The sequence below is a fragment of the Pseudozyma hubeiensis genome (genome assembly GCF_000403515.1).
Source record: "Pseudozyma hubeiensis SY62 DNA, scaffold: PHS68, whole genome shotgun sequence".
Classification (NCBI taxonomy): Eukaryota; Fungi; Basidiomycota; class Ustilaginomycetes; order Ustilaginales; family Ustilaginaceae; genus Pseudozyma; species Pseudozyma hubeiensis.
In genome coordinates, this window is record NW_012133850.1 from 824,704 (window position 1) to 851,249 (window position 26,546).

The 26,546-nt window shown below is 56.6% G+C and overlaps 13 protein-coding genes across 13 annotated transcripts; 7 read left to right on the forward strand and 6 right to left on the reverse strand.

Annotated features, from left to right (window-relative positions):
* Positions 1-45: 45 nt before the first annotated feature.
* PHSY_007193 (hypothetical protein) lies at positions 46-1,104 on the forward strand (the record flags this gene model as incomplete). Its single annotated transcript, XM_012337787.1, has 1 exon — positions 46-1,104. The coding sequence occupies one exon, from the start codon at positions 46-48 to the stop codon at positions 1,102-1,104; it is 1,059 nt and encodes a 352-aa protein (XP_012193177.1).
* Positions 1,105-1,350: 246 nt separating this feature from the next.
* On the reverse strand, positions 1,351-3,765 carry PHSY_007194 (hypothetical protein; the record flags this gene model as incomplete). Its single annotated transcript, XM_012337788.1, has 1 exon — positions 1,351-3,765. One exon carries the CDS (start codon positions 3,763-3,765, stop codon positions 1,351-1,353), a length of 2,415 nt encoding a protein of 804 aa, XP_012193178.1.
* A 117-nt stretch (positions 3,766-3,882) lies between these two features.
* On the forward strand, positions 3,883-4,529 carry PHSY_007195 (hypothetical protein; the record flags this gene model as incomplete). The annotated part of the gene is made up of 2 exons (XM_012337789.1): positions 3,883-3,914; positions 4,325-4,529. 2 exons carry the CDS (start codon positions 3,883-3,885, stop codon positions 4,527-4,529), a joined length of 237 nt encoding a protein of 78 aa, XP_012193179.1.
* Positions 4,530-5,208: 679 nt separating this feature from the next.
* On the reverse strand, positions 5,209-5,679 carry PHSY_007196 (ABC transporter; the record flags this gene model as incomplete). Its single annotated transcript, XM_012337790.1, has 1 exon — positions 5,209-5,679. One exon carries the CDS (start codon positions 5,677-5,679, stop codon positions 5,209-5,211), a length of 471 nt encoding a protein of 156 aa, XP_012193180.1.
* An 82-nt stretch (positions 5,680-5,761) lies between these two features.
* Positions 5,762-7,960, forward strand: PHSY_007197 (hypothetical protein; the record flags this gene model as incomplete). Its single annotated transcript, XM_012337791.1, has 1 exon — positions 5,762-7,960. One exon carries the CDS (start codon positions 5,762-5,764, stop codon positions 7,958-7,960), a length of 2,199 nt encoding a protein of 732 aa, XP_012193181.1.
* A 239-nt stretch (positions 7,961-8,199) lies between these two features.
* PHSY_007198 (hypothetical protein) lies at positions 8,200-12,354 on the reverse strand (the record flags this gene model as incomplete). Its single annotated transcript, XM_012337792.1, has 1 exon — positions 8,200-12,354. The coding sequence occupies one exon, from the start codon at positions 12,352-12,354 to the stop codon at positions 8,200-8,202; it is 4,155 nt and encodes a 1,384-aa protein (XP_012193182.1).
* A 1,171-nt stretch (positions 12,355-13,525) lies between these two features.
* PHSY_007199 (DEHA2G18678p) lies at positions 13,526-13,900 on the forward strand (the record flags this gene model as incomplete). Its single annotated transcript, XM_012337793.1, has 1 exon — positions 13,526-13,900. One exon carries the CDS (start codon positions 13,526-13,528, stop codon positions 13,898-13,900), a length of 375 nt encoding a protein of 124 aa, XP_012193183.1.
* A 374-nt stretch (positions 13,901-14,274) lies between these two features.
* On the reverse strand, positions 14,275-14,775 carry PHSY_007200 (multidrug transporter; the record flags this gene model as incomplete). The annotated part of the gene is made up of 1 exon (XM_012337794.1): positions 14,275-14,775. One exon carries the CDS (start codon positions 14,773-14,775, stop codon positions 14,275-14,277), a length of 501 nt encoding a protein of 166 aa, XP_012193184.1.
* An 83-nt stretch (positions 14,776-14,858) lies between these two features.
* On the reverse strand, positions 14,859-16,286 carry PHSY_007201 (multidrug transporter; the record flags this gene model as incomplete). The annotated part of the gene is made up of 1 exon (XM_012337795.1): positions 14,859-16,286. One exon carries the CDS (start codon positions 16,284-16,286, stop codon positions 14,859-14,861), a length of 1,428 nt encoding a protein of 475 aa, XP_012193185.1.
* A 2,200-nt stretch (positions 16,287-18,486) lies between these two features.
* PHSY_007202 (protein NMT1) lies at positions 18,487-19,751 on the forward strand (the record flags this gene model as incomplete). The annotated part of the gene is made up of 3 exons (XM_012337796.1): positions 18,487-18,567; positions 18,658-18,720; positions 18,816-19,751. 3 exons carry the CDS (start codon positions 18,487-18,489, stop codon positions 19,749-19,751), a joined length of 1,080 nt encoding a protein of 359 aa, XP_012193186.1.
* Positions 19,752-19,978: 227 nt separating this feature from the next.
* PHSY_007203 (hypothetical protein) lies at positions 19,979-21,406 on the reverse strand (the record flags this gene model as incomplete). The annotated part of the gene is made up of 1 exon (XM_012337797.1): positions 19,979-21,406. The coding sequence occupies one exon, from the start codon at positions 21,404-21,406 to the stop codon at positions 19,979-19,981; it is 1,428 nt and encodes a 475-aa protein (XP_012193187.1).
* Positions 21,407-21,923: 517 nt separating this feature from the next.
* On the forward strand, positions 21,924-24,467 carry PHSY_007204 (acyltransferase; the record flags this gene model as incomplete). The annotated part of the gene is made up of 1 exon (XM_012337798.1): positions 21,924-24,467. One exon carries the CDS (start codon positions 21,924-21,926, stop codon positions 24,465-24,467), a length of 2,544 nt encoding a protein of 847 aa, XP_012193188.1.
* Positions 24,468-24,959: 492 nt separating this feature from the next.
* On the forward strand, positions 24,960-26,468 carry PHSY_007205 (aspartyl aminopeptidase; the record flags this gene model as incomplete). The annotated part of the gene is made up of 1 exon (XM_012337799.1): positions 24,960-26,468. The coding sequence occupies one exon, from the start codon at positions 24,960-24,962 to the stop codon at positions 26,466-26,468; it is 1,509 nt and encodes a 502-aa protein (XP_012193189.1).
* Between the last annotated feature and the right edge of the window lie 78 nt (positions 26,469-26,546).

Consider the following 26,546-nt stretch of genomic DNA (forward strand, 5'->3'; position numbering starts at 1 on the left):
CACCGCGGCACCATCCCACCACCACCACCCCTCTATTTATCAACAATGTCGCTCCTCGTACCCGGTGCAGCCGCCAGGGCGCTCGCTTCAACATCTTCTTCAGGTTCCCGATCCTTTAGCACCTCAATTGTCACATTGAAAAAGTCGAACCGCGCTCGTGGTGCCGCCAGAAAATCACCTCGCAACCAGGCACTCTTTGCCGCTCTTGCTCCACGTTTATCTTCAAGGCAAGGCGGAATCGCTGCAGCTGCTGCAAATGCAAGCGGCAAGTCTGGCAAGAAGGCATCCAACAATCTGGAGCCAGAGGAGGGCGAGACGCTTTTGACGCTCGAGCAGGCGTGCGAAGAGCTGCAGGCACACGGAGCTGCCAAGAGACCGCTCAACGCTTTCGAGGTGCACATCGTCACATCCGTCTCCTCGCATCAGACCAACGCCCTTCGAGGTCGAATCGCATATCCCAAAGATCCGAGGACAAAGCAGGAGCGCCTTCTCGTATTCGCCGAGGAAGGCTCAGATGCTGCCGAGGCGGTCAAAGAGATTGTCCAGAACGAGGCTGCATCTTCATCTTCGGCATCAGAGCCAGGTATCATTCTCGGTGGCTCAGAACTCATCTCGCAGGTACTCAACAACCGAGTCGCTGGCTTCACAAAGGTACTTTGCACCAACACGCTTCTCTCAGAGGTGTCAAAGGGTCTCGCGAGATCGTTGGGTCCCAAAGGTTTGATGCCCAACCCTCGTCGTGGCACAGTGGTCCCTGCCGATGACCGTAAAGCCATCCTCAACGCTATCCGCGAGTCCAAAGGTGCCATGGACTGGAGATCTGACAAGGTCGGCGTGATCCGAGGTGCGGTGGGTCGTCTCAATTTCGACAAGCAGGATGTCAAGAAGAACGTCACTACACTGCTCGATGCTATCGTTCAAAAGGTTCCCACCTTGGGCTCGCAGCAAGCGGCACAAGGAGCGGGTCAGGCGAAAGAGTATGCGCCACGCGGTAACCGATCTCCGGGAGAGCTCAAGAAGGCAGCAGGCATCATCAAGCAGGTTCACCTCAGCTCTACTCAAGGTCCAGGTATCAAGCTCGACTTGCGCGATGTTCTGGCCTGAGTCAATCTTTGAATCCAGATCGATCAATGCGCACTAGGCATCAATATAGAAGCGGAAGATGAATGTGTTGTGAGATCCCCTTTGAATTCAGAAAGCGCCATGTCGGACCATCCGACAAGCTCGCTTACAGTGTCTCGAGTCAGTTCAAGGGAAAGTGACTGGATGGTATCTATGAGATTTCGATTCTTTTCGTTATGAACAAAGCACAATACAATTTCGGAAGCGCCGACGCTGGAGAAGAGCTTTTCAGAGCGACCAGCTCTGCAAGTTCTTGTAGTGGACACCTTCACCGTCGATCACGCGGCCCATGACAACAGGACGCTCGCCCGCCTGGCTCAGCATTCCCAGGATCCTCTCCTTTTGCGCTTCCTGGACGATGAGGACCATGCCAATACCGTTGTTGAACGTCCTTGCCATCTCTTCAGGATCGACGTTGCCCGTGGCTTGCAACCACTCGAACAGTGCCGGTCGTTGCCATGATGACAGGTCGATCTCGACACCTTTACCTGGCGAGAGGATTCGTGGGATGTTTTCTGTGAATCCACCGCCAGTGATGTGCGATAGAGCAAGAAGGCCTTGTGCTTCGGCAAAGAGCGGTGTGAGAGCATCAACGTAGATGCGTGTGGGGGCGATCAGTGCGTCGCCCAGAGTGGCGGCAGGAGAAGAGCCATCCTTCTCTGCAGACCAGGGGCAGGGCGCAGACAGCGAAAGACCGGATCGGGCAACGATCTTTCGGACCAACGAAAAACCGTTCGAGTGAACTCCGGAACTGTGCAGACCAACAAGCACGTCACCAGCTTTGAGCTGGTCGAGCAGAGGCAGCAGAGCCTCACGCTCAACTGCACCGACAGCGAAACCTGCGAGATCGTAGTCGTCGCCCTCGTACATACCAGGCATCTCAGCGGTCTCGCCTCCGATGAGGCCACACTTGGCCTGTCGACAACCCTCTGCGATACCAGAGATGACCGAAGTGGCTACGGGAACGCTCAGCTTGGAGCACGCAAAGTAGTCGAGGAAGTAGAGGGGAGCAGCACCCTGCACGAGCAGGTCGTTGACCGACATGGCAACGAGATCGATACCGACCGTGTCGTGCTTGCTCATGTCGAGTGCAACGCGGAGCTTGGTGCCGACACCATCGGTACCGGAGACCAACACCGGGTCACGCATGCCGATGGCTTTGAGGTCGAACGTACCTCCGAAGCCGCCGAGCGACGCATCGCACCCTGGGCGGCGTGTCGACTTGGCTAGAGGCTTGATAGCCTCAACGAGCGAGTTTCCTGCGTCGATGTCGACACCGGCGGCGGCGTATGTGAGCCCGGCACCGTTCGAATTGGCGGCGGGCTTGAGAGCGCGGTGTGCAATGTCGCGACGGAAAGTCTTGCCTTCAAACTGAACGGCGTCGACACCCTTGTAGGCGAGCTCGACGGCCTCTTGGAGCGAATCACCGAAGGCAGAGACGGCGATGACACGACCACCGGCGGTGACGAGCTGTCCACTGGCATCGATCTTGGTACCAGCGTGGTAGACAGTGACGTTTTGAGGAACAGCGCCGATGGTGATCGGAACGCCGGTCGGGTATTTGCCGGGGTAGCCCTGGCTGGCAAGAACGATGCTGACTGCGTGCTGGTTGCGCACGACGGGCTTGACCGAGTCAAGACGGCGCTCGACACAGGCAAGCACGATATCGGCAAGGCTGGTCTGCGACTCATCGAGCAGCTCGAGAACGGCCTCTGTCTCGGGGTCGCCGAAGCGGACGTTGTATTCGAGCACCTTGGGACCATCGGCAGTGAGCATGAGTCCGACAAAAAGCATGCCGACAAAGGGGAAGCCCTCGTTACGCATGCCATCGATGGTGGGGACGAGCACCTCCTTGCGGATGCGGGCGGGGAGGTCGTCGACCAGACCTTCGGGAGCGGGGGTGTAGGCGCCCATGCCACCTGTGTTGGGACCAGTGTCGCCTTCACCGATGCGCTTGTGATCCTGGCAGCCGGGAAGAGCAGTGACGGTGTAACCGTCGGAGAATGCGAGCACGGACAGCTCAGGACCAACGAGTCTCTGCTCGATCAAAAGCGACGAGCCGGCATCGCCAAAGACCTTCTTGACGAGGATGTCTTCGACTCCTTGACGAGCCTCATCATCAGACTCCGGAAGAAGGACACCTTTGCCGGCAGCCAGGCCGGAAGCTTTCAGGACGACCTGTTGAGCACCACCGAGCTTTTGAATATAGGCGAGACACTCTTGCACCTGAGAAGCGTCAAAGGACTGGAACGCAGCGGTGGGGATGTTGTACTTGTCCATGAACGCCTTTGCAAAGGTCTTGGATCCTTCCATCTGAGCGGCGACGGGCGAGGGTCCAAAGACGGGGATGCCCACCTTGCGAAAAGCTAGCTCGACGCCATCGACGAGCGGCTGCTCAGGGCCGGGGAAGCAGAGGTTGATGCCGTTCTGAACAGCCCAGGCGGTGATTTCGCTAAAGTCGCCCGAGGCCTTGGGCGAGTCGAGGTTGGTGCATCGCGAGCCGAGGGTAGCGGTGCCGCCGTTGCCGGGAGCGCAGTAGACGTGCTCAACGCGGGTCGAGCGGAGGAAGTGGTTCGCGATGGCGTGTTCACGGCCGCCGGAGCCGAGGATAAGGACGCGGAGCGGTGCGGGCGATGGGAGCATCGACTCGAGGGGGATGTTGAGGGTGGAGGAAGCCATCTTGGCTCGCTTGTGGGCAGGTTCGTGCTGCGCCTGCATGCTAGGTCGTCTCTGGTGTGAGACGAAATGGACGCGCGACAAATGTGGAGCACCGAAGAGGCGGAGGACGGATGGTAAGGAGCAGTGAGTTCGGAGTGGGCCGACCACCAGAAAGAAGAAGAAAGAGAAGGTGTTCTGCGGCCGGCAGTGTCGATACGAGTTGGGTTTGCTGCTGCCAACACTTGCTTGGCTGGAATCACCAAAAGAAGCTGTCAAAACGCCTTCAACAAATCGCTGTGGAGTCAGTCATGGACAAATTTCTTCGCACGACCCTGGTCCAGGCGGCAGCTGCTGTTGCACCCCTCGAAGCTTTCTTCCAAAACCTTGTCTCGCTCGCCTTGACAGAACCACAAAAATTTTGGCAGCCAAAACGCGTTGAACGCCCCGACACCCGACGTGAGCACGAAGGGGCCCATGATCTATCGGCCGGGTCCAAAAGTTGACAGAAAACTGTTAAGTCGGCATTCTTATGTCTCTTTCACAGTGCGGTCTCGTTCTGCGAAATGGACGTACACTGCACGATTGTTGCCAGCCTTGAAAAGGACGCCGAGTCGATTCGGACCATTCCTCAGGATGCTGCACGTTTGCTGATCGTTCGCGTCAAATGTGCAGCGCGAGAGAGGGAGACTATCATCCAGATCCGTCTTGCTCCGCTTATCAGATTTCGAACGGCGCGGCTGGTTGCGTAAATTCCAGAGAGATGCAAAAATGCTCCTCCCACTTTGGCCTATCAGATTGCGAGGTTGCACGTCGATTTCTTGGCGGTCGCTGGCACGGCTTGGCCTCATCTGCATCTGGGCCAAGCGTCGAGCCTCTTCCTTTGTGCCGCATAGCCAAACATCTTACCTCTTTGCAAGTGAGGAGGACATTGTCAGCACGGAAGAGCCTTGGAAGTCAACTGTCGATCTCGAGTGCTCAGAGGAATGCCAACATCATTGTCTGCCAAGGTCGGGTCATTGACGAGGGAGAAAGGGCATTGACTCGGCACCGGCGCGTTTCCGCTATGTGATCACAAACTAGTTCGGTTCGCAGAGCGAGAGGTGCGATGCGCAAACATCCGAGGGAACGCGAGCCATGATCAAAGTTGCTGACTCGGCGGCGTTGTCGGAAGCTTGGTTTGCAGGAACGAACCAATCATCAAAATAATCAGATTGCCAGAAGAGGCCCAATCGGTTCAGGCGAAAGCTCGGTCCGAGCCAACTACAGTAAGGCAGGCAGACAGCCAGACAGACAGAGAGACAGTCTGCCGACTTTTGGTGTGTGTGGCGGGCTGGCCGGCTGCGGTGGAGAAACAAAAATGCGAATTTCAAAATTCCCTTGTCGATGCTCGGTGAGACTGCTGAGCTGCCGTTGATCCTGCCGCATGATTCACGTTTGAACGAAAGCCGTGACGCTCACTGGTGCATTTGCCTTCTCCTCGTTGCCAAGTCCCAAACGACTTCCACCCAACCCGAACAGCTCCGTTGCGTCGTACTTACCTTCTGCGCTACTTCCATCAATACCATCGCCACCATCTTCTAGATCTATCGCGCACGCATCTTCAGCCTGATACAATTCCATCAGGCCAGGTTCGCCACCTCGAGATCTGCGGTGTCCCACCATTACGTCAACTTTCATTGTGTCGGTGATTCCGTCGAGAGCTTCCAGAGCGTCTCGCTCGCTTCCCGTCGGCTCGCTGCTTCGACGCTTCTCCACCGATTCCACAGGTCTTTTACGCAATATAACCAGCAGCACGCGCGTGCGTCTCTCATCAGCAATGGCGCAGCCCATTCGAATCAAGAAGCCGAACGCTTCTGCTTCCACATCCACATCAGCCATCGCAGGTCCATCCAATAGCATCCATACTCGCTCTGGAGCCTCCGCAGATGCCTCCGAAGCGCACACGCAGAATGTAGTTGTGCTCGGTGGCTCGTATGGTGGTATGCACGCTGCCACCGTCTTGGCCCAGAAGCTGCCTCCCACTCACCGCGTCATCCTCATCGAGCGCAACTCGCATTTCAACCATCTCTACGTCTTTCCACGCTTCTCTGTCCTGCCAGGACACGAACACAAGGCCTTCATCCCTTACTCGAGCATTTTCAAGCATGCTCCTGTTCGTCCACAATCCCATCTCCAGCGCGGCCGTTCCGCTGCCGCAGCTACCAAGCACTCGGCTCCATCACCGAATCCAGCTCCGTCTGCTACACCTGCATCCACCGTCACGCGCAACGCGCTCGAGATGGGCTCAACCTCGTCATCGTCGGACCACAGACTCGGTTCTTCACGCAGAGCCGCCGCTTCGGCCTCAACCCCAAGTTCTATGCCCGATGTTCCTGAGGATTCCCCAGTGACCGCCGCCTCGCTCAACGCCAGCGTCGATGAAGATGTGACGGCGTCTCGCTCTGACTCGCCCGTCTCGTCTCGCGGCCGTTCGCAGGACAGTCGGCACTCCTCTCAGCTGTCCGTCTCTACGGATTCCAGCGCTGCCGACTCAGATTCCGGCAGCTCCGCCTACGACGTAGCCAGCACCGCAGCTTCCTCGTACATCGAAACCGACATCAAGGTTGCTAGCTCCAAAGGCTTCGAGTCCGAGCTTGCGCAGAGTGCCGCCAAAGCACGTCAGGAGGAAAAGTTGGGCAGACCTGAAATTCAGGTCACAGAGCTCAGCGATGCCGTCGAGCATGGTCTCGACTTGGATGGTCACAACGAGCGAGATAGTCAACACAATATTGCGAAAGGATTCGAAAACTCGTCGCCTCACATTGTTCTACAGGCTACCGTCACCGACATCTCTCCGACCCACGTCACTGTCACTCCTACCTCGTCCTCTTCGTCTCACCATCTGTCTCAATTCTCGCAGAAGAAGTCGCTCTGGGCCATCGACAGTGTCCAGATCCCTTACTCGCATCTCGTCTACGCGCTCGGCAGTCACCTCCCAGATCCGCTTCGTACCGAAGCTCGCTTCAAGGCCGACGGAACCGACTGGATGCGCGAGATCCAGGACCGCGTCAAAGACTCGAACGAGATTGTCCTCGTCGGTGGCGGTGCTCTTGGCGTGCAGTTCGCCACTGACATCGCCTCGGTGCATCCAGGCAAGAAGGTCACCCTGATCCATTCGAGGAAGCAGCTCCTGCCCAACTTTGATGAGCGCGTCCATGACATTGCCTATCATAGGCTCAAGAAGCTTGGTGTCAATGTCGTGCTCGGTGAGCGTCTGGCTCTCACCGAAGGCTGCCCACGTGGTTCCACTGTGCAGAACTCGGCAGCCAATGCTGTCGGTGCCAACGGTACCGCTGTGGCCGCAAAGGCTGCCAAGCCCGTCAAAGTAGAGGTCTGCGTGACGGGCGATGCGAAGGGCGAAGGCGAACAGGCTCATCAGGAAGGTATGTGCATCGGCAGCGGGCGCAAGCTCGTCCGCACCACCGGTGGCAAATCCTTCGAATGCGATCTGTTGCTCCTCTGTACCGGTCAGCAGCCCAACTCGTCGCTGATGGCCAAGCTCAGCCCGAGCTCGGTCGATCCCGGCAGTCGTCTTGTCCGCGTACATCGAAGCTTGCAAGTCGCAGTACCCGATCCACGCGATGCAGCGCAGCAGCCGTTTGACGCCAAACCACCGTGTGGCGATTGCGACTGCTTCCTCGACAAGAAAGCCCACGGTGCCGACCTCAACAATGGCGAAGAGCATCACCTCGCCGAGCACCTCGGTCACGAGTCCGGCAAGCTCAGCAATGTGTACGCTATCGGCGACGTCGCTGATGCTTTCGGAGCGCTGAACGCCGGATACCAAGCTTGGAACATGGCTGACATTGCTACCGAGAACATTCTGAGGGACATCCAGGCCAAGACTTCTGGGGCTCAAAAAGTCGAGATGCAGGAGTTCCAGCCGGCAGTCAACATGCTCAAGTTGAGCCTTGGCTTGGGCAAGATGGTTTTCCAAGGTCCTCCCATGGCGCAAGATACACCGGACGAAAAGATCAAGCCGGAAGAAACGGGTTCGCTGGATGAAAGCAAAGATCTAATCGTCAACGGTCGCATCCCGGGCAGACCAGAGATCACCATAAAGGACGATCCTAACGATCTCGGTGTAGAGGGTGTCTGGAGCTTTATGGCTAACGCCGATACGAGTGACATGTTCAAGTGATTGTAATCATCCCTGCTTAGGATCAGATGGATACGATGGAATTCACTTTTCGTTTTTACTCCGACACAAACCGTCATCACGTCTGGTGCAAGATTGAATGTGCGAACAAGTCTCGAGGCATGCAAATTGTAAGAAGAGCGAGAGAAAATGTAGTGCGTATAAATGGGGTGCCAAGTCAACGGTCCCTGTCGTGTCAAGTGTGGGACATAGTGATCTTGTGCAGTTAGGTTTAACCAAATCTAGACGGATGCGGCGGTATCTAGTACCGAAGCGATGTCTGCAACGCTCCACGAGTAGCGCAGTCTGCTTCTTGGATTGCGCAGCCCGGACGCCATCGACGAGCCCGCCGGTCGATGAACCGCTACTGCGGCTGCAGCTGTGCCAATCGTGAGCGATGGGGCTACCAACTCTACCTGAGACCCGACTTGATCACATGGCGAACATCGGGCATTGTGACACTCGCCCGCTTCCGTCTCGTTGTCGTCACTACCGTCAACCTCCTTGTCGTCACGTGAGGCCGTGAAGGGCGAGCGGAGATACTTGGACGTGGCGTAGAGGGCGGCAGATGATGCGGACGAGATGGTGGAAGGCAGCGGATTGAAGTCGTTGGCACGATGCTTGCCCCAGCGTGGCTTCAGAGGCGCCGAAATCTTTTGCTTTTTGATCATGTCGAGTTCCAGCGACAGCATGAGCAGATGCGACGAGTTGCTCAGAAGTCGGAAGCGCAAGGGTTGCGGTGATGCGTTGCCGCAGGTAGGGCTGGACGCACTACGACCACGTCCGCCGCGCGCAGCACCTCCTGAGGTCGACGATGATGGGTCTTCCTCCCATGCCTCAGTCCCAGCGGCAGCTCCATCTTCGAAGCGTTCGCCGGCACGAGGTGGGTACGAGGGTCCTCGACGCAAGCCCTCCATTCCACTGAGCAACAGAGGTTGAGGAGGTGGTGCACGCTGTCCGACCGAAGACGCAACGACCTTGACAGCCCCCCTGCGTCCCCTCGATCCACGTGGTGGGGAGGGTTCTCCTTTGGTCTGTGCTTCGCCTTCCTGGTCTCCCCCGAGTGCAGCATTGACAGCAGCTGCTGCGGCGTACGTGAGGTCAGGCGACGATCGAACGCTGCGAATAGGTGTAGAGATGCTGATATGCGATCCTTCCCTGTTCCCGCTCCGACGCGATCGAGAGGATGACGGAGAAAACTCCTTCGAGGAGGAGGAGGAGTGAGTCTGGGGCATGCCTCCGCCAAACAGACCCACAGCGCATTGACGCGTGGACCGGTGAGGCGAAGAGGCACGTCCACGCCGAGCTCGGCTCCTACGAGCTGGCGTGGGCGAAGGCGTCGTCTCGCCATCCGATTCCGCTCCCTCTGCAGCTTCCTCGCTTTCATCGATGGCAAAAGCAGAATAGCCTTGCGGGACGAGTGCGTCGACCTTAGGTCGCAATGACTTGGGACCGGAAGATCTTCGACGATTTCTGCGCCGCACAACGCGGAATCCATCCACGTCGAGGGATGCATCCCCCTCCATTCCACCCTGGCTCGGCGGCGACGGGACGCTGTCGGTCTCATCGCCACTGGTTGTCGCCGAAGACGAAAGAGCCTGCTTTCGATAGGTAGGTGAAGTGGGAGCAGACGCAGTGTCTGTCGGCTTCGGGCCTTCGCCAAAAACATCGTGCCGTCCGAGCCGCGATCTTGCGAGAGATCCGTTAATGTCTGGTGTTGGAATCTGAACTGCGAGCAGCTCTGGTGCTCTTGCCGTGCACGCTGACGACCATGCCGCAGCTTTGGCAGGGATCCCACTAGGGCCCTGCGCCGTCTCCTCATGAGTTGGTTCCAATTCGACAGGCTGCCCAAGCTTCTTGGGAGACAGCCTTCCTTGCCTCAACTCGTGACCATCCCTGTCGGCAGAATGACGCGGTGAGGCGCTGCGTGGCTGTTGGTCAGAGCGACCTCTTTGGCCTACGTCTGCTGGTCGGCTCCTGCTTCGACTGCGGAAGGTCTGAAGCTGCACGACGGATGACAGCTCGGTATCAGGGTCGATGGGCTGGCCGAGACCAGACACATAGGCAGACGGATCGCGGTCGGCTTCGAGAGGTGATGCAACACCTCTACCACGACGGGAATTACCGGGCAGACCGTATGTCTGGATCGATCTATCGGTGGTGCTGATGCTGTCGTTGCTGCTCTGACGTGAGCCTAGAAGAGACGTGGGAGGAGACGGGCTGGGCGATGGCGAGGGCGGCCTCCCAGTCTTCAGAGCCACGTCGCGTTGAGCTTGTAGCGTCTTTTCGTCTGGGAGGCCTTGACTGGCGCTGGCAAGTCGATAAATTTGCGCAAAGTCGTCGTTCGACGACAAGGGAGCGGCAGCGTCAGAGTTGCTGCCGTCGGAGCCGTTGGTTTGAGCTTTCGACGCCGAGGCGAGAGATTCGCGCGCTTGTCTTGCAGCGAGACCGGGCAAGAGGATGAGGTTCGGCAGCCGCGTCAAATTTCGCCAGCTGGCGGACAAGAGACTGGCGCCATTCGATTCGCCTTCTTTGGCATCAGCTTCAGCATCCGCTTGATCCTCGGAGCCAGACGAAATTTGGCGGACTCTGGATTGTACAGGAGCGTCCTGAGTGCGAGACCAGATTCGAAGCTGACTTTGCAGGCTTGCCAGGCGGGCCTGGTAGCTGCTCGGCGATGATGACGGAGGCGAACTGCTGATGGCGGTGACGTTGCGGCGGTCAACGGCACTGTCGAGGCTACGTTTCGCCGGCTTGGGGTCTTCATCGCTCTCAGGCTCGCTCTCAAAGTCTCCGATGATCCAGGAGGACTTTTTGGAGCGCTTTGGTGACGTTTTTCGCTTGACTTTGGCTGAGGCGAGCTGTGCTGAGATGGCTTCCTCGGGGAAGAACTCGACCTGGTCTACCTGGATCATGTCTTCAACGCTGGGCGTGGACAGACCGAGGAGAGGGTCGGAGTCGGAAAGCACCGGAATAGCGACTATAGGCTTGAGCGCAGTGAAACCAGGAGGGCTCCGCTGGATGAGCGAGGTGGACGGCGTTGATGCAGCAGGCGAACGATCGTCGCTACCATCGGTGGAAGAAGGTACTTGGCCCAGACTGGATGCAACGCTCACCGAAGCATCTTGTGCACCGCCTCTCGGACTGCTCCTGCGGCTTCTGGCTTCCTTGATAGGAATGGCGACCGTTTCTGCACGCGATCGCGATGGGACGTAATTGAGATCGCAGCTGCTAGTGCAGCTGGAGGGCAAGGAGGACGTTTCGAGGTCGGAGCAGTCGTCCTCGTTGGCGCTGTTGGCACGCGTCGTGGATCGAGTTCGGCCACGGCCGGAAGCTTTGGATCGTGAGACACGCAGCGTTTCGACAGAGTCTAGAATCTCGTTCTTGCGTTCCTGCAAGAGGATGCGCATGCCTCGTCGGCGATCGCGCTCGGTGCTGGACCAGCGTCGTGACCGGCGGCGATGCTTTTCGATCTGGTCAAGAGGCCCGCTTCTTACTTCTTCTGTAGGCGAGAACGGTGGTGATTCGTCGTCGTCGTCGTCGTCAGAAGGAAAAAGGGCCTCTTCCCTTGGGACCGAGAGGCGACGGTTCGATGAGCGCGAGGAGGGCCGGATCTCTCGCTCGTCAGTTCTGTGCTGTTGTCCAACTGGTCGACTTGTGGTGTCTTCGTCACTCGGTTCGTCGCCTTCGCCACCGCTGCCACTTGCGCTGGCGCCGCTGAGGACAGTAGCGCTGGCACCGCGACGATCCCATCTACGACTGGGACTGACATTGGCACTTCGGCCACGGCTGGCCTTGTAGAGGGAGGGTAATGCGGCAGATGTGGTGGCCGTTGAACTCTTGTTGGGTGCAGAAAGCGAGGCGGAGACTGAGGCAGGCTGACCAAGGAGCAAGACGAACTGGGATGCACTGCCTGTGGTCGGTGAAGCGTTCAAAGCGGAGCGCAGCGGACTGGGCGCGACGGAGCGGGAAACACTTTCCCGACCCTTTCTGAAACGTCGCTCTCGATCTGGTGGTTTAACTGACGCTGAGTCTTCTGGAGTTGCTCCTCGAGAGCCCAGTCCGGAGGTTGACGAATGCAGTTGGGATGGCGATGAGGTCGCCGAGTCGATGGAGATATCGTCTAAGCCTTCGGAGAGATGACGAATATCATCGGAATGCGAGACGCTGATGTCTTCCTCGCTGGCTCTACGTTTGCCTTTGGCTTCGTAGCTCGCACTGAGATAGCCATGATTGTCAGGGAAGGCGGGCGTGCCGTTATCACAGAGCGATCGTGAGCTAGGCTGAGCGTTGGAAGGACGATCGGTGGATGAAGAGTAGGAGGTTGTCGCTTCAAGAATGGTGCTGGAAGAGGGAGAGGACGTCTCTGACTGCGGGATGGAGCAATCGGAGGACATGATGCTTGCGACACAACGCTTAGCGCCTCACAGAGTCGAGGCGAGCCGACGGAGCGCCATCAAGATCGGCGCCAAAGCCTGTCGATACGATCGAGGATCGAGTGCGAGCGGTTCGATGGAGAGAGGACGAGAGACCGGTGCGCCTAGCAAAGCATGCAGCGCGGCGACAATATAGGCCAAGGGGAAACGTCGGCCGCTGCACAGCGTTGGCGGAATCGCTTTTCAGTAGGGTTTGTAGCGGGTTGTTTGATTGCTCCTTGCAACGGCAGCTAAGTTCGGATCATGTGGCAGGGATGGAGCGCTCTGAAACTTCAACGGTCTGCACGTCGCCTGGTAGTCGGTGCCGAACGAAATAGATGGCTGTGGCGACTGGATTGGCGTAGATGACCTCGACGTGACGAACGATTGGTGGCTACCGAAGAGGGCCGTGGCTTGACCTGGGATGCTGCGATGCGCACGGAAGAGGTGTGACGAAGAGTCGAGGCGACAATGGAGTGATTGTGACAATAGAGAGAATGCCACGATGACTGTCTGAACGCTAGAGAGCCTGTCGGGTGGCTCCGATTGGAAATCGACGGTCAAACGGCCAGCCACAGGGTCTCTCTGCAAAAGCCTTAAAATTCGCGACTGCGCTTCGCTTTGACGCAGTTGGCCGTGCGAGCTGACTCGCTCGCTCTTGGCTGCTGCACCGCATGCTGAAAATTGATGCAAGAGGCTGTTGCACCTCGCTGCCTTTCGTGTGGGTTTCAAAAAGAGAGTGTAAAATTCCAACGCACACGCGAGCGGTGTCGGGCAACGACGCAGGTCGAGCACAGGTGCACCCTGCGCTCTCGGCTGACCAGCTCAAAGTTCTGCAGGAGATGAGAGCCACCACGGAATTTAGACTTGGGCGGTCTCTTTGAGAATATTTTGACAGAATGGAACCAGATTTCACCGGGCCTTGATCATCCCGACTTGCAGCCCGTCATGGCGTTGTTGCTGCAGATCTTATGGGTTTCAATGATAATGACCGATGCGCGCTGTGTGTAGGCGCTGTCTCTGTAGCCGGTCAGCGTGCAGAAGGTTCCAAATGCGATCTCGTGAGACGCTGTGGGTAGATCTCGCCTTTCCTTGGATGGGTCTGACGTGACTCGCCTTGCGAGCAGCCTGATTAGGCAGGCGTCCTCCGTTGATGCTGTTCGCCATGGCACCCGAAGGCTGCTCAGATCTACCAAAGACCTTGCCGCACCTTTCCGATCCGAGCCCACGAAGAATTCCGCACTATTGGCACATCGACCCAAAAGACAGGAACAATCTCAATCCTGTCTTTTTATTCGCCGATCTTCCTAATCGATTTCGCGACGCGGAGCGGAATGCACCAAAACTAACTTTAGAGTCTCGGCGTTTGATTTGCGACACTCTGTTTTCGACTCTCGGCTACTCTGAAGCAACAAACACTGGCAGCAGACGCACTCACGAGAGCCATCGCTACCTCACCAAGGCAACACAACTGGGCCACTCGCCGAACCTGGCATGCAAGCTTCCTGCGAGGTCAGTCAGCACCTAGTCTCGGCGGATGTTCTTATTCGGGTCACTTGCAGCGCCAATCGGTACGATGCCGCTTCCCCCTGGCTTTCTTGCCGAACGGAAGTGTACAGAATCCCGACAGGCACGGGTATTTACGGTGTTCGGCACCGCCGCTTGTCTCCGACAAAGGAAAAGAAGAAACAAGCAGGCATTACAAAGCCAGCTTCAGCGACGCTCTCTGTCAATTTCATACCCAGTCGGAGCGTTGTTATGAACCGTTGCTGGAGATCAGGTTCCATTATACGGGAGTTGGTTTACATGGACGATACGTTGGACTGCAAAGCGTACTTGACTTCGCACGGAGATTCATATCATCGTTGGAGGGTGTGTATAGGGTCGGAAGCATAATGTCATCTATGCAGTCCTGGCAGGCACCTCGGCGCTGCTGCTGTCGCCAGAAAGCGAGTTGGCTCGAGACACGTTCCTCGAAGGGTTTCTCGAAACGTTGCGCGAGGCGTTGCGAGAGGCATTGCGAGAAGCGGCGTTCTGCGACGTGTAGTACGAGTTTCGACGCGAGCCGAGGCCACTGACTGGCCTCTTGTGCGATCCCGTCAGCCTTTCCTTGTGACCATCACGTTCAGGTGCACCTTTTCGCTCGGCGTCCAGCTGCTGCGCAAATGGAGACCGTTTGCGCAAGACAGGTCCCTTCCAAAAGATCACGTACACCGCCCCTACCAGCACTGTAGCAATGCAGAACAGGATCGTCGATGCGTACTCGAGGTTGCGACCTTTTGACCGTCCAATGTTGGTGTAGAAAGGTGTGGCTGGAATCGTCAGCACACCAGCCAGGAAGTCTCGACTCCAGCCATTGCCTCCCGTTGCAGAAGCAGAGTACGGTCCGTAGGCGGCAATCATGTAATCTGTTGCATGTGAAATGAAATGAAAAATGGAATGGGGAGAAAATGAATTGTGGCGCGTGTCAGTATTCGGCATTCACGTCACGGAGGAACACTCGTCTTCGTCGCCATCTTGATTGCTCGCAGCACCATCATCAGGTTTGATGTTGGTGACGACGAAAGCGATAGTGGAACCGTGAAGAAAGACTGACCAATTGTAGAAGCATATATAGAAATGTTCCCTACCCCAATACAGGCGGCGAACACCATGGTGCCCATCCAGTGGACAGGCGGGCCGACCGAGGTCCAGGCGAATCCGATTAGGCCGATCGGCAGGAGCGGTACCACGAACAAGAGCCAGTAAAGACGCGACTCGAACTGCGCATACTCGCTATCCGGTTTGGCGGCCTTGAGTTTCCGCATGTGCCCGATGGCAACGATGTAAATACCGTAGCCGATGAAGTATCCGACCAGAAGTGGCAAGAATGCAAGACCGACGTCGACGGTGCTGAAGTTCCACTGCTTGTACACCAGAGAGTACGATTGCAGAAAAATAAAGATGAGCGCGTCGCTGAACCCGGAAAGAAGAGAGAGCACCAAGACGATGGGCTCGGTCAGGAACATATGGAAAGGTCGAATCCAGGTGACGAGAATCTCCTTGGCAGAAAAGCGCTCCTTGAAAGGACGAAGCTCGTTGGGTCCATAGATGTTGGGGTTCTTGCCGGACTTGCGCCACTTCTTGGCGATGCGATCCATCATGATGGTCGAACGAGTCTCGGGGACGAGCAAAAGGTGCGCAAGCTGAACAGCACCTCCGAAGATGAGCTGGATCCAGATGGTCCACCGCCAATTCAGGTTCGCTTCAACAAAGCCGCCGACGACGGGGCCAAGGACACTGCCGCCCACCGAAGAGAACACGACGTACGCTACGGCGTACTGCTGGGTGTCGACGTCCCACATGTCGGCGATCATTCCGAGCGTCACGGAGCCACCAGCCGACGAAAGACCGCCCAGGAAGCGTCCTACCATGATCGAGGCAAAGTTGGGAGCGAGGGCGACGGGAAGTTGCCAGATGTTGACCAAGAAGAGACTGAGCTGCAGGATGGGCTTTCGTCCCACTTCTTCGGACCACGGAGCCCACAGCTCGCATCCGAAGGCATATGCGACCAGGAAGATCATGGCACCGCATCGCGCCGCCTGCAGACTAACACCAAACTCCTCCGAGATGCCTGTGAGACCGTTCGAGTAGAGCGAGGTGTTGAAGTTCATCGAAACCTGAATCCAAAAGATGACGGTGAGGATCGTCCACTTTTTCCAAGTGGGGAAGTTGTAGCCGAGCTCGTCGTAGCATTCATCTTCGGTGATCTCAACCTTGCCATCGGAACGCATGCGCGTCAGCTTCTTGTCGAGCTTCTCGGCGTCGAAGTGGGTCCGAGGATGGCCGCCCTCCGAGGGCTGAGTGGGGGCGTGTGTGCCGCCAGGCGTCGACGACTGCGGCGGAGAGCCGCTGGGTGCACGCTTCTCTTCCATGTTGTCTGCGGAGATCTTGATGTAAGGAGGTTGCAGGTAGGCGCCGAAGAGGTGGTAGTATGAGAGGAAGTAAGGGTCGTGGCCTTCCCCGGATCGTCAATGACACAAGTGCGGATGGGCGAGTGGGGGATTCATGGCATCCGCTCTGCGTTGGTGCACCAGAACATCGACCGGACATAGCTGTCATTTGCTCACATGCGAGCCGCAGAGACCGCCGCTGGCATTCCAACGGAAACCCAAGTAACCTCCGCTTTCTTCGTATGTCAAAGCGGCATTCGGAGAGAGCACTCTCTCTCTCTGCCCTTCCGATCCTCGCTTTGGTGCCGGCTATCCACACGAGAAGCAACCCTTGTGACGTGTGTGTTTGCTGTTCACTCCGTGCCGTTGGCCTGTTCGGAGATTTTTTTTACGTCGCAAGAGCGGACCTCGAAAAACAAAAGCAACGAAAAATAGAGCGCGCAGACTTTGTTACTCCGCGTCGATGACGTCAAGCAGAGCCGTGCCGGTCACCTAAAAAGACAGCACGACCGCCTCCTCTTTTTTCTTAGCGGCCTACGGGACCCCTTTTCCGTTGCTAGCCGATGAGGATGGCAGCTCGTGGGTCGATGCGTTGCAGCCGATTGCTTCAGGTTGGTTTCGCTTGTGTGTCAATAGCAGGCTAACCGAGCCGAGAGGATGGGGTCTGCTCTTAGCGTGCTACCACAGCCACAATCTCCACCCCATCACAAAGAATCTGTGTCACTGAATCAGGTTCACGGCAACTTCGTCTCCAGCGAGAGTGCTTCAACCATGAGCCTTGCTGGATCGCGCCTCCCGAGAAGCATCAAGGTCCTCCTAAATCCAAACCGTATGATGACGAAGAAGCATGAATTCGTATCTCTCCCACACAGTGCCATTCAACTTCTGATTCGTTCAACGAACATGACTAGTGACCCGTCTTCTGCATCTCACTTGTTGAAATTAGCTAGGGTGACCGTCGCAGGTCGTGTCGCTCTCAGTGCATAGCGATGCTTTGCATCTTGGAAGTCGAAATTTTTGTGACACTTGAAGATGGTGGTTGCTGCGAAGACGACTTTCTTAACGTTCACTACTGTAGTCAGTGTTCGTAGATCGATCTTACACGCGTTCATAGACATTGCTGCAGACTACAGAAGTATGACAGCCTAAACGAGAAAAAGACATGCGAGGTGCCCGCGTTTGGTCTGGCCTGTCGTCGTCGTCGTAATTAGAATGTTAGAGTCCTGAACAGCTGAGAGCGAATGTTAGAGTGGCCGTCAACCTTACCGGTTAAGCGCCTGAAGCGAGACCCCGCACCACGGAACGCGCAAATTGCGATTCTTCTCCGTGAACGCCGTTTCCCTCTAGATCCTGATCTGTCTCGATAGCGACCTTTCGCCCCTTTCGCACCTGAAGACCCTTGTTTTAGGGGCGCTTGCGGATCTTTCCACCTCGCTCACTGGCATGGACGCATTGGCGCAGCGAAGCTTACTCATGTCCGCAGAAACACGAAACCTTACCCACACTTTCTCCGATACTATGCACACTGCACCGTGCACGTCAAGCGCACGTGCCGAGTCCACCAAGACTTCCGCTACTGTCGTCGGAGAAGCCGAGCATCTCGCGATTCCCTCTTCTCATGCCATTGGGCTTCGAGACGCATCTACAGCCTTTAGCCGAAATCGATCGGCTATCCTCTGAGCTTGTTGCCACGACTGTAGTAGTTTCATTCCGGAAAGACTACATTTTATTATGTTAGATGACTCGACGCAGGAAAGCAACAGGAGGGGCGACCCTTCGTCGATTGTAGTCAGATGGCGGCAACCAACGAATCGACTCAAGTTTGGGCTTCCCTTCAGATCAATTGCAGCTGCGCACTGCATCCAGGGCATCATTCCAAGCTGCCCACCTCCCAAAGATACGCGCAGATCCTGAGCCAAAGCAACTTTACACTGAAAAAGTCGGGTAGCCTTACGATCAGAAGTCATGGCAGATGAAGCCACAAGCCAGCAAATTGTGCCTTGGCATTGGTCTGTGGCCAGTCTTCTCTCAGCTGCTGACTCAACACGACTGGCTCGTGCGGTCGGTCTGTCTGGCGCACGCGTTGGCCAGCGGCAAATGATATATAGGGCCCCTCCCACTTCGTGCTTCTGAACTCAGCTTCCCATCTCAACATCATTTCAGCCAATCTATTCTTTCCACAATGTCGAGCGACAAGATCACCTTTCTGACCAACTGGCAAGCAGTGCCCTATCATCTTCCCGTCTACCGTGCCCAGTCTCAGGTGAGTATCACGAAATATCGCTCGCCTTGCATCGTAGACGCGTGACGACTCGTCTTACTGAATTTGCTCGTCGTCTTCTTCCCCTCCCAGGGTCATTTCGCCAACGAGGGCATCAAGGTGGCCATCCTCGAGCCCAACGACCCAAGCGATGTGGTAAGTTTCGAACAGTCTCGAATGACACTTTCAATCTATCACTTTGGACTTGCTCTTCAGACCAGCTCACACGTACGCTGTGCTCAAATCTGCAGACCGAAATCATCGGTACAGGCAAGGCCGACATGGGCCTCAAGGCCATGATCCACACCCTCGCCGCCAAAGGCATGCGCAACTATCCCGTCACCTCGATCGGCACACTCATGGATGAGCCCGCCACGGGCATCATCTACATCGAGGGTAGCGGCATCACTTCCGACTTCCAGAGCCTCCGAGGCAAACGAATCGGCTATGTTGGCGAGTTCGGCAAGATCCAGATCGACGAGCTCACCAGCCACTTTGGAATGAAACCCGAGGACTACACCGCCGTACGTGTCGGAATGAACGCCACCGAGGCCATCATCGACGGCCGTGTCGACGCAGCCATCGGTCTTGAGAACGTCCAGATGGTGGAGCTCGAGGACTGGTGCGAGCAACAGAGCCGACCCAGGGCGGACGTCAAGATGCTGAGGATCGACGAGCTCGCCGAGCTCGGATGCTGCTGCTTCTGCTCCATCCTCTACATTGCCAACGACAACTTTGTCAGCCAGCACCCCGACAAGGTGCGGGCCTTCATGCGTGCCGTTAAGCGCGCCGCCGACGACCTTTTCGCCCAGCCCCAGCAGGCTTGGGAGGACTTCAAGCTCTTCAAAAAGAGCATGCAGGGACCCATCAACGCGCGCATTTTTGAGCGATCGTTCGCCTACATGTCGCGCGACTGCGCCAACGTGCCTCGCGACTGGACCAAGGTGACCAACTACTGCAAGCGACTCGGCATCATTGACGCTTCCTTTGAGCCCAATATGACCAACACCTTCCTTTCTTGGGACGTTGATGCTCAGGACGATGTCGATCCGGACGCCAAGCAGCAGGAAATTGCTCAGTACCAGGCTAACGATGCGCACAAGCTGCTCGCCTCTGCTGGTGCCTACAGCCTCCCTCACTTCGGCTGCAAATACGCAAAGGCCGCCACGGTCAAGGCATCCGCCTAAGCGCCCGTCTTGCCTTACTCCTTTCTGAGCAGCGAGTCAAGTGCCTCGCTGACTGGTGCGAATACCGTCAATATGACATCATGCGACCGAAATGAAATGATACTTCTGTGAAGCCACCTCGAGCAGTTCGATGCGAATGAGTAGCTTAGTAAGTTGAGATGAACATGATAGAAATACAAGATGCAAAGAGCAAGACGAGAGGCGAAGAATTTCATGCTGTGATTCGATCATCGGAGAGAGGGGCCCATACCTATCGCCATGCCGCCGAGGCCCATGCCCATGCGGAGGAACGAGCCACCGACGCTAGTACCGGACCCACTAGCTGCTCCCGTTGAATGCTTGGTGTGGACCGAAGTCCCGATGCGATCCAGCTCGACGTTCCACTTTGCGAGCGCCTGGTATCGTGGCTTGCCCGAGCTGCTGGCGCTGCGATCGAGTTCGACGAACTGGCCTACTTGATCGATGCGTGCTTTGATGCTGTCGTCGAGGATGAGCGCCATGAGCAGATCTTCGACTTGGTCGACACCAATATTGAGCTGCTGTGCGAGGTAAGCGAGCTGGATGCGCGAGTAGGGCTTGATGGTGTCGATGATGTACTGGGTGCGCAGTCCTCGCAAGACGTCGTCGATGTAGGCTTTAATAAACGAGTCTTCGAGAATGGTGCGCTTATTTTCGCGCAAGATCTTTTCGGCTTCATGCACCTCTCTACGCTGGTAAGCTGCGACGAGGTTGGTCATGGCAACGATCTCGGGATCGTTCTTGTAAGGTTTGGTCTCCTGAGAGTCGAATGGATTGATATCGCTGCCCATGAGCATGTGGGCCAGCACAAGGTACTTGAGCACCTGAATTCTCTGCGTGCTTCCGGCCTCATCGTAATTGAGGAAGGCCTGGAAGAAGTCGACCTGTGCGGCGGCCCAATTCTTTTCGGACATGTGCATCTTGCCACCGCACTCGCGGATGACACCCATGATGCGAGGATGCGGGATGGCGCTCTTGACCTGGAGCGTCGAGTTGTAGACCTCCTTGAGCTTCTTGTAGTTGGCCACCTCGCCGTACATTTGGATCTCGAGGGCAAATATTTCGAGCAAGATGGTGCCTTTGGACTGATCGTCGCTGCCATCCTGACTGGTGCAATAAGCACGCAGCTCCTTCAACGACTTTGCAAGGCGACCCCATTCCTTTCGCGCAAGCCAGATGCGTGCCAGCTTGAGATCGGTCTTGACGGATAGCCGCTCGTTCTTTGCGTCCTCTAATGCAGACTTTGTAACGTCGTAGAAGGACTGCATCGTAGAGAGACCGACATCGGTGGCATTCGAGACATAGTCGAGGATGTTGTTGATGGACTTTTCCGAATAGTTGCGCGTGACTGCGCTCTTTGTGTAAGAAAGAAGCTGCGTATATGTCTGGAGAGCCTCGGCATGACGTCCCCGATGGAAGTTGATCTTGGTCTGTTGCTTGAGCGCCTTGAAGCCCCAATCACCCTTTTCCTTTTCGGCGTCGACGACGGCTTGAAGCTCTCGTATCGCGCCATCGGGATCCGAGTCCTTGATGTTCTTGGCGTTGTAGTAGCGATTCTCGATATCTGCGTCGGCATCGTCGAGGTCTTCGTCCTCTTCGTACTCGAAGTCGTAATCCTCGTCCGCCGCATCATCCATGATGAACTCTTCGTCCGACATGATTGCTCGCGTGGCACTGCGGGCTAATTTGTTGAGGAGTGTGTTTAGTGTGTGCTGTCTTTGAACGTTTGATGACGACAGCGATCAGCGTGCGGTGCTGTTGGGAGTTGGAGGCGCTTGTGAGAGTGTCTGTTCTTCTGCAACTGAGCGGTTCTGATGTGAGATAGCTGCGCAATGTGGAGTGTGCTCCGTGCACTTTTTCGTGGGGTGGTAGCTTTGGGAGGCCTAACACCACCAACGAACAGCGCACTTTCTTTCCCCGCATCGAAACCCAATTTAAGTTGAGTTTCTCTTCCGAGCAGAAAAAGTGATGAACACCATGCATGTCACGCCGTGAAAGCATCGCTGCGGCTCCTTCTCTGTACAGACGTCACATCTCAAGCATCCGTCGTCGCATCCGCGAAGCCTAGATTGGGATCTTGACCTCTTTCTCACCTTCCATTCCACAGCAGCGACTTTCTGTGCCGTACCAACTTTCAAGGATTCGTCGATCAACATGGGCTCTTCGTCAAGAGTCAAGGTCAGCGACGGGTCCGCGGGGACGTCTTCAAGCGCCAGCTCACGCAATCAGCACCAAGGATCAAGCAGCTCGAATTCTTCACCGCCCTCAGAAGAACGCTTGCCTTCGATTGACGACGAGAAGAATGTCTTGACAAAACAGCTGGGTGACCTGGGCTCGGCCCGTCGCCAGGACCGCCGTCTAGCAGACAAGACAGGCATCCTCACGTCCGAGGAGCACAAGCTCGGCGATCTCAACGTGGTTGCCGCGTACAAAGCACACTTCCGCGAGTCTCCCTTTGAGTTTCTACAGCAGTTCGTCGCCTACGGCCAAGGCACCGGCTGGCGTGGCTACTCCAACTATATTGGCGCGCCTATCTTGTACGCCGGCTGTTCTGAGGAGAGCATCCGAGCGGTGCTCAACAGCGAACAGGTGCAGGAACGTATCCGAAAGCTGGCGTCGAGCAGAGTAGAACATCTGTTGCCAGAGCAGCCACCTCTCTCTCCTACCGGTCCCAACAAGACCCAAAAGAACCTCGCCATCTTCAAAGAACGCAAGAAGCGCCAAATCGAACAGCAACTTAGAGAAGAAGCGTTGGCCATCCTGCAGGTCAGTGTGGCGCGCGTCGACTCGCTCTCTTTCATCAAATTCTTTGCAGCTACAGTCAACAACATCCTCGCTCGAATGTACCACCAAGGCATCCACATCAGTGTCCCGCAGGTGCTCGAGCTTCGCAGGGTCGCTGCCTATGCTGCCGAGCGCAAGCAGAGCATCCTCTTCCTCCCCTGCCACAAGTCCCACATCGATTACCTTACCGTATCATGGCTCATGTTCCGGCTTGGAATTGGACTACCCCACATCATTGCCGGAGAGAACCTCGATTTGCCGGTCTTGGGCGACGTGCTCCGCAAAGGTGGCGCCTTTTTCATCCGTCGTACATTCTCTGGCGATCAGTTGTACCCGGCTGTCATCAAAGAGTACGTCGAGACACTGCTCGCAAGCGGCAGGAACCTCGAGTGCTTCATCGAAGGTACTCGATCACGCACCGGCAAGCTTCTCCCACCAAAGCTCGGTATCCTCAAGTATGTGGTCGAGGGTTTGCTCAACGGCCGTACCGACGATGTCTGGATCTGCCCCGTCAGCTTGCAATACGACTCGGTCATCGAATCAGAAACGTACGTCTCGGAGCTGCTTGGCAAGCCGAAGGAGGCCGAGTCGCTCTTGGGACTGCTCTCTGGGAGCTCCTCGCTGCTTCAGCTCAAGATGGGTCGCATCGACATCCGCTTCGACACACCCTGGTCTCTTCAGGGCTTCATAAAGGAACAGAAGGATCGAAGAGCTGCACCTGGCTACAAGGACGAAAAGGTGGAGCTTGACCCTGTCAACAACGAGGTGCACAAGGTGCTCTTGCTCAAGGCGCTTGGCTACCGCGTGCTCGCCGATATCAACAAGGTCTCGGTGGTGATGCCGGCCGCGCTGATCGGCACGGTGGTGCTCACGCTGCGTGGTCGCGGCGTGTCGCGAAGCGAGCTTATCCGTAGAGTCGAGTGGATTCGCGCGGCCATCGCCAAGAAAGGCTTCACCGTCGCCGACTTTGGTGCCATGAACACAGGCGAGGTGGTGGATCGTGCGCTAAGCACCGTTATGAAGGGCCTCATCACCGAGGAAAAGGACGTCATGGAGCCAACCTTTGTGCCGCAAAAACGGTTCGAGCTCAGCTTCTACCGCAACCAGGTGATCCACATTTTCGTCTCGGAGTCGCTCGCCGCTGCCGCCCTCTACACCAAGGTAAAGCAGGGCGGTACCGCACCCATGCAGAGGATGACGAGGAAGAATCTGTTGAGCGAATGTCTCTTCATCTCGTCAGTGCTCCGCAACGAGTTTGTCTTTGGCGTCGACACGCTCGAGATCAACGTGGACCGAACCATCGATGGCATGGTCGCCGACGGCATCCTCGAAAAGCACCCCGACATCAAGCCAGAGGAGGGCGGTTCGATCGAGCTTAGCGCAAAGGAGCGTGAGATTGGACGCGAGAACTTCGATTCCTTCCTCTTCCTTATCTGGCCGTTCATCGAGGGCTACTGGCTCGCTTCTGTATCGCTTCTCTCTCTCATCCCGCAAGGCGCTGAAGCCAAAGGCTACCCCACCGACAAGCTGCCTTGGTTCGCCGCCAAGGACTTTGAGAAGCACACGCAGCTTCTGGGCAAGACTTTGTATGCGCAGGGAGAATTGTCGTATCTCGAGTCGATCAATGCTGCTACGTTGTCGCAAGCCTTCACTCGTATGGAGGAGATGGGCATGATCCTGCGCAAAAAGTCGTCGCATCAAAAGCCCGTGCCCATCATGGCCCTTCACCCGAGCTTCTGGCCTTCGCAGTCTCCGCGGCTTACCGGCTATATCGATCGCCTCTCGCAGTTCCGACGTGAGGGCAAGGACCGTCGAGAGCAGAGTGTCGGGGCCAAAGTGCGCCAATACACGTCAATGTATATCCCATCAGTGGTGGAGGAGTCGACCATCAAGCAGCGAGAGGCGCAACTCTGAAAGGAACCAGTCATCGTTGTCATATACCAGCTCGATTCACCATCTGCCTTTGTAAAGGATGTCGTCAATGGACATACACATACATGCACATACTATATGCACCAATTTCGCATGCTCCTGTTGGAAGTTGTTGCGGTTTTGAGTGAAAGCATTTGCGGTTTCTGTGCCGCGATTGATTTGTGCCTTTTCTTCCTGCGTGTCGCTTTTCTGTTTGAATTTTTTCGGCAAGGTCGGCGCCCTCGGACCATGCCGATCCGAAGTTGAGCGCACGACCCACGCTCACCTCTTCTCGCTCACTCCGTGTACGCACGACATCCTTCCTATCCACTACGCAGTACTTGTTTCTTCTCACATCAAGTATCGAGGCGACCTTTGGCTCTCGATTCTTCACTCAGTACCGTCAAGCTGTCGGCGCACGTCCTATTCAAGCTTGTCTCTGCTGCCTCTCTCCGGCTCAGACCGACCGGCGTCGCTTCTCGATCCTCCTCCACCATGAGCGCCGCTTCTTCCACCACTGTCGCCGGGTCCGCGGACAAAGGCGCTCAGCACGACGACATCGCTGCCGCCCGCCGCTTCCTCGAATACGTCGATGCGAGCCCCACCCCTTTCCATGCAGTGGCAACCACCTCGGCTCGACTCGATGCTGCTGGCTTTCAACGGGTGAAGGAGAGTGAGCTCTGGGACAACAAGGTCAAGCCCGGTGGCAAGTACTACTTCACTCGCAACCAGTCTGCCATCGTCGCTTTCGCCGTCGGCGCCAAGTACCAGCCTGGGAACGGCGTTCACGTCGTCGGTGCTCACACCGACTCGCCGAACTTCCAGATCAAGCCAGTCTCGCGTAAGGCCAAGGAAGGATACCTCCAATGCGGTGTAGAGACCTATGGTGGCGGCATCTGGGCTTCATGGTTCGATCGTGACCTCGGCGTTGCTGGTCGCGTCATCGTCTCCGATTCCAAATCTCACGACAAGTTCACAGGCAAGCTCGTCCATATCAAGCGACCCATACTTCGTATTCCCACCCTCGCCATCCACCTCAACCGCACCGTCAACGAAGCATTCAAGTTCAACGTCGAGGACAACACGGTTCCCATCCTTGGTCTCGCCACCGAGCAGCTCAACAAGCGTGCCGACGAGGCTGCCGAGGCCGCCAAGGCGACTCCTCAAGCGGTAGGCACCCCTGTCATGGCAGAAAAGCATCATTCGGTTCTCCTCGACCTCCTCGCATCCGAGCTTGGAATCTCCGTCGAACAGATCCAAGACTTTGAGCTCAGCTTGTACGACACACAACCTGCTTCGATTGGAGGCATCAACAACGAATTTATCCACTCTCCTCGCCTTGACAACCAGATGTCGTGTTTCTGCGCCACCGAGGCCCTCATCGACTCTCTTTCCAAGCCGGAGTCGCTTGAGGCATCCTCGTCGATCCGTGCGATCGCGCTCTTCGATAACGAGGAGGTCGGCTCCGTATCGACCCACGGCGCCGAGTCCAACATGCTGCCAAGTCTCATCCAGCGTCTAGTGGCGCTTCCCGTGTCGTCTTCGTCCTCCTCGTCTCCAGCTTCCTCCAATTTGTACGAGCAGGCTATCGCACGATCCTTCCTCCTCTCCTCCGACATGGCTCACGGTTTCCACCCCAACTACCCTTCTTTCTACGAAGAGAACCACCGACCCAAGATCAACCAGGGGCCCGTCATCAAGACGAACGTGAAGCAGAGGTACGCCACCACCGGCCCCACTGCCTTCCTCATCCGACGCATCGCACAGCGCGCTCAGGTGCCTTTGCAGTCGTTCGTCGTCAAGAACGACATGCCCTGCGGCTCCACCATCGGACCCATGCTCAGCAAGCTCGGCATCCGAACGCTCGACCTCGGAAACCCGCAGCTGTCGATGCACTCGATCCGTGAGACGTGCGGTACCAAGGACGTCGAGTACAAGATCCAGCTCTTCAAGCACTTTTTCGACTCCTTTGAACAGGTCGATGCTCAGCTCGTCATCGACTGAGCCAGATGTCAACACAATCGCACAGCACTTTACATCCATACAGAACTAGCAAGCGGGGAAAGTGTGGCGTGTCTCGTC